Source organism: Micropterus dolomieu, linkage group LG19, assembly GCF_021292245.1.
Source record: "Micropterus dolomieu isolate WLL.071019.BEF.003 ecotype Adirondacks linkage group LG19, ASM2129224v1, whole genome shotgun sequence".
NCBI classification, from domain to species: Eukaryota; Metazoa; Chordata; class Actinopteri; order Centrarchiformes; family Centrarchidae; genus Micropterus; species Micropterus dolomieu.
In genome coordinates this window covers 9,868,622-9,880,713 of record NC_060168.1, presented here as the reverse complement: position 1 = coordinate 9,880,713, position 12,092 = coordinate 9,868,622, and the positions used below count along the sequence as shown (strand labels likewise).

The following is a 12,092-nucleotide window of genomic DNA, read 5'->3' as shown; positions in this document are numbered from 1 at the left end:
TCTGTGGTACTTTTTACTTTTGACCACAATGAACTTACTACAATTAATACTGCCGTGGGCTGCAGAGCATACCTGTATGCTTGGTTTTTCCTTCATACATTTCTGGAAATTGGGGATGAAATACAGATTAGTGGGTTGACAGGGAAGTTATTCACTTTCGCTGCACAAGGGGGCAGTATAGTCAAAGTTGGAAATCTCACACCCCACAGTGGCAGTGCTACTAATGTACACAGTATATGTATCTTTTTTACTTTGCTGAAAATGTTATGAATATGTATTCACGGGAACTTTGCGTCTTCAGCGCACATCTCGCTGTTTGTGATGTCTCTTAGGTTTGCCTTGACTATCAAAAGGGCCCATTGTAGGGAGAGTAAATGTCTTGTGCTGCGTAGACGAAAAGCGTCCTAGTTGCTGTAATAAAAGTGAGGACATGAGGTAGCAGATGAAAGCAACGGAGACTTGTGTGTTAAGTGCATGATAAATGCATTAATAAAGAGCAGCTCAGATCAATGCGGGCATATTAGAATAGGACCTGGAAGTGAGCTCCCCTTTATGTCTCGCCTGTTATACATGAAGGGGCTCATCTATCACTACGTCAGTCTACTTGTCACACACCGGCTGTCAGAATAATGTGCAGGAAAGCACTTACCTCGGCAGCCCTGCTTGATTATCTTCTGAGCTGCCAGCCCCTTTTTTTTTATTATTTTTTTTTTTTAACTACGCTTGTTTGTGGTGTTCATGCAGAAAGAGACCATTTAGATGAGTGTATAACTGTTGTCATGTTGTCAAACCAGTTTATTAGAAGTTTAGGTGTTTTATGTCTACGTCTCACGCTTCTGTGACAGAACAGCGGTGCGTTTGCTCGGGCTGAGTTAGGTTAAGCTGTGTTGCTGAGGTCAGGGGCAGCGGGGTTTAAATCAGAGCCACAGCCTCTGCAGGGTGTCTAACTTTTATTTACTCCTGATAAACCTCGAAGGCCTTCACTGGCCCTATCAGTTCAGCTGGTGTTGAGACCACGAAGGGGGTCAAGTAGGACTCGGAATCCTGATTCACACATACAGGTGCAGATTACACTTGAGGAAACGAGTTTGAAAAGGATTCCGTGGCAATTTTAAGATTATACATGTTTGCTCTATATTTAACGCTGATGCTCTTTCATGACATCTATTACAACTCGCAGAGGGGCTGCTGTTAAAAACGTTGAAAACTTTTCCAGAATCCATCCAGAAAAAAAAGACAACAATGCTGCAGAATTTTAAGTCTGTGGATAAATCATCAACGAGGGGCCTATTACAAATCGGTTTGTAATAGCAGAGGAAGGCAGCTGACCCCTGGAAAATCGTTTACCAGGACCTCAGATTAGCAGAACACAGGCACACAGACAGAGCAACTTCCAGGCCACTGACGCTCAAACGTCCAGGCTCATCATCTTCCCTTGGTGCACTACAGCGCACCCTGACATTTCTGAGCCATGCCATTCCAACAATGCGCTGTGCTCCCAGTAACATATCTGGTGACCAACTAAAGGGAAAGAATCCCTTCCTGGATGAAGAGGAGACGCTCTGTGGGCCGTAACAGAGATGTCAAGGTGAATGTGGAATGAGAAAAAGGATCAATGCCCTCCAGTATGGGGAGTAGGTTTCATGAGACAGGCCAGAACAGGTCAGAGATTCCTGTGGAAAGCTATGAATAGAGTGCCGTGGGAACCTACTGTCTGCCTCCTGACGGTTGTCTTTGTATTGACACACAGGCAGAGCAGCAAAAGGTATGCTGAACGAGTGACAGGGCTATTGTACTTAGAGGACAGAAGCAGGAGGATTAGTCTCCCTTTGACACATAGGGCTGAGATGGTCCAGAGTGCGGAGGGAATCTGTCATCAGCAGAGCTGCAGGTGGTCCAGAGGTCTGGATAGGGCATTTGACCCCATGAAGTGAGAAAACATGACGGGTTTTCATCTGGGAGCAGGATGATATTTACCCTGGGTTTCCCTGGAATCTGATTCTCTACACCTTCTCTCCTCACCTCACACATTGTTGTGGAGCCACTTTCACTCATTCCAGCGGGACCCTGAGCTCTGCAGTGAGGATAATAGTGGTTTCCCCCACAGGAAGAAGAAACCAGATTATGGTTTTCAATTAAGGGGGGTGAAACATGCAAGCCTGTGAGGTAGCAACGCGGCACACAAGGCCTACATTTCCACGCTTCCATTTTCAAATCCCTTGAAACTCATTCAAAGGTGACCCGCAGATGACTGAACACATTTCTGGGCCAAGCCAGCGCTGCTAAATCATGAGTCTCGGTAAAGTTTGGATGAGTGTCTTTATAAGGGCGTGATGAGACAGGTCTCATAAAGATGACAGAGAGCTCTGCATGTCACCAGCCCCTGCCAGGAAACCCCGGTGATTGACGAGGGCCAGGACACCTCTGCTAATAAGACTCATCTCTTTAATTGGCTCCATGATATGACTGTGCAAATGGCCCAGGGTGCGTGCACGTTTAAACGTGTGTGTAGTGTCCACGTCTGCAATATGTCCATTTGTGCATGCATGGGGGGGAGGGGGTGCATTGGGTGTGTGTGCACGTGTGGGCGGGTGGCCCATGCATGTGCCTGTGATTAGCTTTCTCACGTCCCTTCAGACCTGACGCAAGCCAGAGATGAGGTAGGGAGCCTCATTAGAAAGAGAGCATTTCTACTGCTGGCCAAGATTTAACACCTCGCCCAATAATAATTTATTCAATCTATTCTTAAGTATTGCATGTGCTGGTAGATAGGGGTTAGGTTATGTAAGAGTGCGACAGTGCCTAGTTTGAATGTGATATGATGATAATTATAAATCCAAGGGAGACGACAGATGGTGAGGTACTTTAAAGGTTCAGCAGGTATAAGTATTACTACTCTGCTGCTGCCAGATCAGTCCCCGGGAGAGTGGGGGGAAATTAGAAGTAGTCAAAGACAAGAAGAGAGAGTGCAGACACAGTAAGAGAGAGCTGGTCCTTGTTAGCACACTATTCATCAGTCTTGTGAGGTCAGGGAGCCCTGAGGGGTGGTGTGTGACCCATCACCTCTCACCCCTGACCCCCAGCCAGCACCTGGAGCTGAGGTATTTCCTCATAACATTCACTTGTAACGTTTTGTCTCTATAACTGATTCACGACTGGCATGTGGGCTGGAGTCTTTCAGCTCGTGTTCAGGCCGAGGAACCTTGAATGGTTGTAAATTTAAGCATATATACACAGTATGCATAGCAAGACAAAAAAGCTAGCTCTCCCGTTTGCGTATTTGGCGAGCAGGCAGTGGTTGACCCGGGGCGAATGGGAGTGGACGGCGCTGAGATGAAAGGAGGGAATGCAGAGAGGACTGGGAGGTACAGGAGACAGAATGGGAGGTCAGGGTCGCAGCTGCGATAAAGAGGTCATAATGAAAGATGTTGCCACAGTCCGGCCGTGAAGAAAATAAACATCCTCCTAAAAATAGTTGGTCGACCTGTTCATCTGTCACCGCTGTTGCTTCAGCCAGGTGTGAGCAACTTTGCTCTCGATAACAGACCTGGAATCTGCTGACTTCTCCGCGCAAACTGTGTTAATAATGAATAACTCCTAACTTCTCTGGAGTTCATAGGCCCTTTAACAAACAGTGATTATCTTTACCCCTCCAATAAATACGGTCTTGAGTTCATATCTGCCTCTGACCACTAACTGACCTTTTACCCCAACCCGAGCTGTTGCCCTTCCTTCTCCCCATATGTCTTAACTTCCTGTGAAGGATTTGTCCTGAGACGAGCGGGGCACGTGGAAATCAGTTTGAAAGTAAAGTTTTGGCTGGCTGATTGACAGGCTGCATTGTGAATGAGCCCCAAGTGCTGAAGGCAAATAAGACAAGCAGGAACACACACACCCCTGTGCCGCCCTCTGCCTATCTTTCATTCTCTGTTTCTCTATATGCCCCTTCCTCGCTTCTTCCAGTGCCCCTCCTTCCTTTATTTATGCCTGCAGAGCCACTTTGTTGTGCTTTTAGTGGCTGGGTTTGTAGATGGAGCAGATGCTGGAGCTGATATTCCCTGATCCTGCAGCGAGCTGAGATAAGAGCAGATTTATGCCAGAGTGAGGGAGCATGGGAGTAATTGCTGAGGCTTTGATGATGCGGCTGAGAGCACTCGTGTACCCTCGGCTGCTTACTAACAAGGACATCCTCAAATTTAGGAGTTTGTCTCTCTGGGTTTAAAGTCTGTTTTTTTTCGGGCGTAAATCTTTGGTTGCTGAAGGTGTGTTTGTGCAACAGTGCGTGCTAAGGGTGCAATGCTTGCTTTTTGTTCTGTATGCGGGGCATGTGCACAAGTGTGTACATTAACTGTGATTATTCCTGCGTCTTTGTTATAAAGGCGTGTCACAATTACAGTGGAGTGTGTGCGTGTGGGCACTACAGACCTCCTTGAGGATTTCTAAGGCCTCTTTATTTATAGTTGCACAGAATCACGCTCAAACATATGACATAACCAGGATGACAGATAACATTCTATCTGCAGATAAGGTTATCTCAATGGGATTTTGTATGCTTGAAATATAAGCATATTTTCTCAGACACAGATGACAGCGACTGCTAGATGTGGAATAAAGGCACATTCAGAGGATGTTTTTCTACCTGCACAGTTATTATGTCAACCAGGCCATTGCGGGGCTTCCGTACTACCTCCTTAAAATATAAATACATCATCAAAGCTGCAGCGGCCCACACTGTTACACTGCACCTGCCGGGGGGGGGCAACGCTGATGAGGTTATTGAGGCTACTTTATTCTGTAGTCTGATTAGCGGTGGACTCTAATGGCTCTTCAGATGAGCATTGAAGAGAGATGAATCATCTGTTCAGTGTCCCCGGGTGATGATGTCACTGAGGACATGTCAGTAACACCAGGCAGCAACAATGACACGTTGATCCCAGGGGCTTTGGAGCCTGACCTGACTCTTGACTGATGCAAGTGGGCTCAGACAGGACAGATAGCTTCATGAGGTGTGCAAACACACACACACAATCGCACACATGCCAAAGCGCATAATGCACACACAAATCTTATCTTTCTGCCTGCCCTGGCCGTCACCCCGGGTCTTCCTGTTTTTCTCAGAGGCCCAGAAAGATTCCAGCTCTCTGCGGCAGTCAGTGGAGTCTGCTGGGAGAGACACTTTGAAGAGTATCTACTGTAGAGTGAGAGAGGGGCAATAAGTGGTAGATCATTTGAAGTCCTGAACCGGAGCCAAGTAGAATTAGATGACGCACACCACAAGTTCATAACGTGGGCCAAAATCAGTAAGGACATTGGGATCAAATTAGATGCTAAATCCCTCTGTATCATTTAGCAACAATAATTTCTTCAACGCGTCAGCTCTGTGGGCTACTTGTTTCAGTTCCAATCCCGCCAAAGAGAGCCAGCGCTCAGTTCAGAGGGGGAGTGCAATGAGTCAGATCCTCTGCTCCAATTATATCTGCATCCTGCAGTCTGCTCTTTAAAGTAAACACACACACATAAGACAAAAACGCACACAGGCAGAAAGACACACTTTGAAATCCACACTGCCCACATAGCCGCCAAGAAATGCATGTATCAGTCAGAAAGTAACAGACTGGAAAACAGAATCACACATGCCCTGAGTGCACACACACACACACACTCACACACACACACACACACACACACACACACACACACACACACACACACACACACACACACACACACACACACACACACACACACACACACACCACTTGAGCAGGAGCTTGTTGACCATCACACAGCCATGGGACTGTGAAGGGGTGGTGGTGGAGGGGTGAGCTCACCAAGATCGCTTTGAAGTTTCTATTCAGGTCTTTGTCCCATTCAGGCTGCTGGCAGTAGACATCTCTACTAGAAGCCTGGCCCCTCCCATCATCACACCATCCCCTCACACAAACACACACACACACACTCAAAAAGAAAGCACGTCCGCAGGTCCTGTCCATCACACAGGCTTTAATTAGAGTGGATTCGAATGCACCCTTTTGTACACTTCTCAATCTCCTCTCTTTCTTTAACCCCCGCCCTCACTCATTTCACTCTCTTTCACCAGCTCCCACCCTCTCTTTTTCTCTCATTCCTCCCTCTCTCCACTAACCCCTTTTCACTTTTGTTGCCCTCCTTTTCTTGGCAGGGAGCGAGGCACCTCTCCAGACTTTTTCTTCTCCATGCCTTGAGCCCCCTTCTATCCCCCTCTTCTCTCCTGGTGCCAACCCTCCCCCCCCCCCCCCTCCCCCCAATTGAGTGTGACCTAATGTTTGACAGACAAGTAGCCTTGGAGAAAAGACTCATCTATCAGAGGCTTGTAATTCTATTAGAATAGACAGAACCCCCCCCCAGGCCAGCATTTGGCATATTCTCTCCGTCAATTTAGCTCTTCTCTAAACCCTTTGGGCCACTAGCCTACAAAATGCAGTTTACGCTTACAAATAATCACAGCGAGTTAATAACTTGTGTGTGTGCGTGTGTGTGTGTGTGCGTGTGTGTGCATGTCCTAACGCTCCACCTATTTTTTCATCTGGAATTGTTCTTTGATATTAAGCATCAAAGAACAATTTCTCTTTTCAAATTCTAATCTCATCTGAGAGGCTAAAAAGATATAATGCAGGGAGCCGTGGAGAGTTAAGATAGGAGGATCACAACCAGCTACTAATCAGGATTGTTATCAAGATCCCAAGATGTTTATATGTAGACAAGGATGGTTACACGAAACAGCTATTGTCTTGGCTTGTTATTAGACCTAATTACTGATATGAAAAGAGAAGATCTCCTGCTGGGATGGTAAATTGAGGAAGACATGTTTAGCGCAGATTGTTATTTGTCTGTAATCAGAGCTTTTCCTGTCAGTCATGACGGCTGAGATGAGCAAAGGAGAGGAGGCAGAGGGAATCAAGAAAGGGAGAAGAGAGAGGAGGAAGACGTCTGGACAGCAATCAAGCGTACCACAAACAGGAAATGTAAGTCTGCGGATGCCCCAGCTGTTGTGTTTGGCCTCACTGCTGTTAGAGTTAAATCAAAGCAGCATGAATAGCTCATGCAACAACTTTCAAGTGTCAGCCCCCGAAAATAGTCAGTTTACATTAACAGAGTTTTCCCACTGTTTCAACTGGCTCAATGTTTGGAGTGAATCTGTGTTGTTTGCGTTTATGTCCTTGTGTTTCCTTTAAGTGAACACTTTACTGTGCGTGAGAAACGACGGGTAATATGCTGCTAAGTGCTTGTGTGCGCGTGTGTGTGTGTGTGTGTGTGTGTGTGTGTGTGAGGGTGCGTTGTCTCAGTGGTTAATAGCTGTTCGATATTGATTACAGCTGGAACGTCCGAGTCACATGTTCCTCGTCCTCTCCAGATAACGAGGGTTAACCACTTGACCCGGTGCATGCCAAAGGGGCTCCGCTCATACCTGGATCCATAGCCCCAGATGGGGCCAGATCTCCCACAGCTCTACCGAGGCCGCAGCCTTTGGGTCTCCAGCCTGGCTCGTAGATCACGGCCCGTGTCACAGAGCCACACCAGAGGGAAATATTCCAGACTTCATTAAGGGCAGATTAAAAGCAAGAGAAGGCCACTTTATCTGTGATTTATTTCCACTGTGAGGTTGCTGGGCTCACTACAGGCCGGCAGTGGCTTTATCCCGGAATGATGATGTCATGGTTTCAGTGTTTGCGAAGTGTAAATATCAGATTGGGAAGGAACTATGTCCTCGGCAGCAGGGTTCATCTTGGAGCTATGGAGAATGACTAACCATTCTCCAGTTTAGAGCTGAAACAAATCATTAGCCGATGAGCAGAATATTAACCTGAAGCCATTCTGATAATTGATTAATCTTTCTACTCATTTATTTAAAAAAAACTGGTTCCAGCCCCCTAAATGAGAGGATTTCCTGCTTCTATCTGTTTTATATCATTATAAACTGAATATTGTTAGCCAAGCTAGCATGCTGTTGGTCCAAACTGAAATATCACATCTAGCACAAATATTAATTTACCCAGAGGATGAGTCCCTATGACTTTGGTGATCCTGTGACTTCTTCTCCACAATTGTAGTATCAAGTAAACTACTGGAAGGACACACATTGATTTCCCCCACAGAGTGAACTTTAATAACTTTGGTGATCCCCTGACATTTTCTCTAGTGCCATCATCTGGTCAAAATATTTAATTTGTCCAGTACTTCAGATTAGGATTAAATATTTGCTAAACTAATGCCATTCCCATCAATTTCACAGAGCCGCTAGCATGGCTATAGATTCTTAGTCTTTCTGGGTTGAAGATGTCACCATAGGCTCTGGGGAATGATGCTTGGCATGTTCCACCGATTTCTGACATATAAAACAATGATCAATTATGAAAATAAACTCCATTTTCAAGGGTCTGAAGAGCGTCTATGTATGAGCTTCTGTGTTATTAAAGTACATTCAGGCTATTTTTAGAAGCACTAATCACAGGCACCTATACATATTAACATGATGACCTCGTTCCTTGAAAACACCACTGTTTCATAGGTGGCTCTCTTTGGGGGATTACACTTCCATGGTTTGTGTGACTGATCTACAAAGCTACATTCAACACACCCTTTTGTCTTTACTGCACTGTGTGTGACGTTGCATAATGCTTTTTTGTTTATGTAGAATAATGTCGACAGTCCATTATCTGCTAAATATCCTCCATAATCCTCCTGTACTGTCTATGATGACGTGTTGTTCTTCTGCCACGTGTACTGTTGTAAAAGATTAGTTTTGATTACTTCTCAAGAAAAATCTCTGTGTTAAATTGTAATTGTCTAATAAAGTGTTTTTGATTCTCCTTTTTCCCGACTGTGGTCTGATCGCACTCTGACAACAACAGCCTGGTATGCCCACCACCATCGTCCTGGAGCCATATTGCTATTGGCCACTCATATTTGGCCGCAGCTGTGGCACTCGTCAAAAAGTTGCACACAGGAGGCGTCTCATTGGCTCGCAGTAGATCAGGTATCTATCCGTGACCACCTGATTGGCCATCGGGGTGTCAGGTATACCCCAGACGTCCGAGGCCATCTGACAGGACACGCCGGCTCTGCGGCAGCTGGCCTGTGTTTGCTGTTGCTATGACAACACTCTGAAGGATGCAGCAATGGCAAAGCTCCAGCAGCACTTGTAGTGTAAAGAACAACTTCATGACCTCTTCAGACTTTTCTCACCTCTCCCTACTCTCATGCAGCCATGGCACTCCAGCTTCTCTGACCCCTGTTATCACTGTCTCTCTCTCTCTCTCTCTCTCTCTCTCTCTCTCACACACACACACACACACACACACACAAAACACACTTAAATATAAATAGCCTACACTCGGATAATTAGAGTGCAGGATCATTTGGGTGTGGAGCTGATGTTGAGCTCATTGTTTCACAAAGATGTATGGGCTGTCAAGCCACAATAGCATGTACTAAAAAATAATTCCACGAACGGCAAGACATGTCTTTAAATGACTGTTAACTTTCCATCCCAGTTACACCCAATCCCCCTCCTGTATCCCATGAATCGATTTCATTGCAACCATTAGGGGGCGGCATTGATTGAATAAATGCAACTAAATTGAGAGAAACTCCTTCTCACATGCACACACATATGCACACAAAGGGGGCACAGACATGGACATGATCAATTATGTGTCAAGCATTTCTTCCTCAATGAATGAATGTCCCAACGACTATAGGCTACCGACCGTCTATTGTCTATTGACACTGGAGACTAAATTCTCATGCAGTTCATTATCCCAGAAGGGGACAGCTAGAAAGAGATCCAAAGAGACCATTAATCATGATTTCTTTCAAAGAGGACAACAGAAGGGACCGAACTAACAAATACTGTAATCCCATACAGTAAATTCTAAAGATGTATAATAGTATTAGTAATTGTTACTGTTACATTGAAATTATAGCCTAGTTATAAAGAGAAAAAATGACATAGGCCTATTCACTTATCCTACCTACCACAGACATAATGATAATGCCCCAAGGGGGATGTTTTATAGGCCTATATGTAGGAATGTCATGGCCTAAATGTTTAGTCCGGGATCTACAGAGACAAGCAGGTTCTAGCCTTAAGGGGCCAAAGTTTTAGCCTATCACGCTCGTTCTCCTCACCAAAGCTTTCGGTATGACGAACAACTCCAAAGTCCATTTCAATTTGGGTCGATTTCTCGGGCCGAGGCGGTGGGGGTGGAGATGTGGGGGTCAACCCAATAACAGACTCAATTCCACCTCCCTCTACCCACCATCCACCCATCCACGTCCCCATAAATGCCTTCGCTTCCTGCTTCCAAGTTCGGACAGAGCGCTGTGATTGGCCGCAGCTCGCACGGTGGGCTGTTCCCCCTGCGCTCTCCTCGGCTCGGGTTACAGTTGAGCTCGAGCTGCTGCACTCAGCGGAGTGCGGAGAGTGTGCGTTACACGGTTACAAAAAAAAAAAATAAATCATATAGGCTACCGGCATGGAAATGTTGGCGGGCGGATTTAGGGCCACCGAGCAGGCTGTTGAGCAGGTCTAATCTCCACTCTGCACTTTTTTTGTTCCTGAACGGTAACAAACAAGGGGGAGACGTACATATATTTACGCACTGGCAACGCAGCATGCCCGAGTTGGACTAGAGGCGACTCTGCTGGAGCGCAACACGCACGCGGAACGGCGCTGAGAGCCGGGAGGGATATTTACAATAGAAACTCAATTCCTTTGCGAAGAAGAATAGCAGGTGGAGGGGGGTGAGTGAAAGATAACACTGGAATGAAGTGGACCTCGGGATTCCCAGCGTGCTGCGGAGTTGTGACTGATGGATGAATGTGGTCATCTGTAGGCTATATACAGCGACAGGTACAGACACCATCAGGGGAGCTTTGACAAAGACACGGCGCAGCGCTTCATCTGCAGCCGCATCGCCAAAACTGTGTCTCCAAAATAAAAACCCTGTGTGATTGGTTAGATCTGTTTCACCACACACCAGATCGTGTCTCCGAGTTGTCCCCACAGAGCAAGAAGGTCAGGAAGGGCTGCTTTTGTCTCAGCCACAGGTCAACCAGGACACTCGGGGGCTGCTTTCCTACCAGATCCTAACAAGAACCGGGGCTCCTTCGCACGTCCAGCGGACAGTTCACCCAAGGACACGGGGGCCTGGAGCAGATTTTAAGAAGTCGGACAGAAGGACATGTATCTGATATCGACCTCACATGCTCCCGACTGATCGTAGCTCACCTTCCCACCGGGCGAACCACAGATAAAGGCTGCCAGGCGCACTGTTCGACGCTCTGAGTTATCGGCTCACTGTCTGTACATTTATCAGAATGGCGGGGCTAGGTTGTTGGAAGTATTATCTCTGGATCTTAATTTTAATGTGCAGGTCGGCGTTACCTTCGGCCAAATCGCTGGAGACTATAATTTGGAGCTCACAGAATCTCAAGTAAGTCTCGTATTTTGAATTTGTGGAACTCGCTGGGTGTGTGCGTAACGACTAACATTACTGGAAAAGTTTCCATTGTGGGCAAGATGGGTTAAATGTTCTGTTAAATGTATAGCAATTATCCAAATAAGAACACAGCGTGTTTAGTTTTAATTGACATTCCTGCGCCCTAGAGTTTTGTGTTGATTTGTTTCTCGGTGGGGGATTTCCCAACACCAGAGAAACACGGTAGGTACAGGCTCGTACAATTTACAGTAGGCCTCACTTAAAACACAATGATAGATGGGTAATTATAGTAATTTATGACAATATTACATGCCCCTTTTTATTACCACACTGAGGGCAAAGTCTGCTTGGGCAGATTACGACTGTTTCAGAGTTTGTCCACTTATTCCCTATAATGTATTGGAATTGATGTAATTAGCTGAGTGGTGAATGAAAGAGAAAAGTCAAGGAAAGCATGCCAAGTGTGTCAAGGTGTAGCCCAGTTAACTGGATCGAGGACATTTCTCCTCTCAGTCCGGTCTCAGGAGCCCCGAGCATGGGCTGCTTGCCTTCTGTGAGGGCCCACACTGTGTCCAACTCTCCACCCTTTTGAATTTTAGTTTGCCCACA

General features: G+C 46.2%; 1 protein-coding gene across 1 annotated transcript in view; it reads left to right on the top strand.

Moving 5' to 3' along the window:
- The first annotated feature begins 10,450 nt into the window (after positions 1-10,450).
- The window catches only part of efnb1 (ephrin-B1), a 57,397-nt gene continuing 55,755 nt past the window's right edge, over positions 10,451-12,092 (top strand). The window contains exon 1 of the mRNA XM_046031073.1: positions 10,451-11,477. Coding sequence (XP_045887029.1) covers positions 11,362-11,477 — 116 coding nt within the window. The 5' untranslated portion in view covers positions 10,451-11,361. The remainder of the gene's footprint in view (positions 11,478-12,092) is intronic.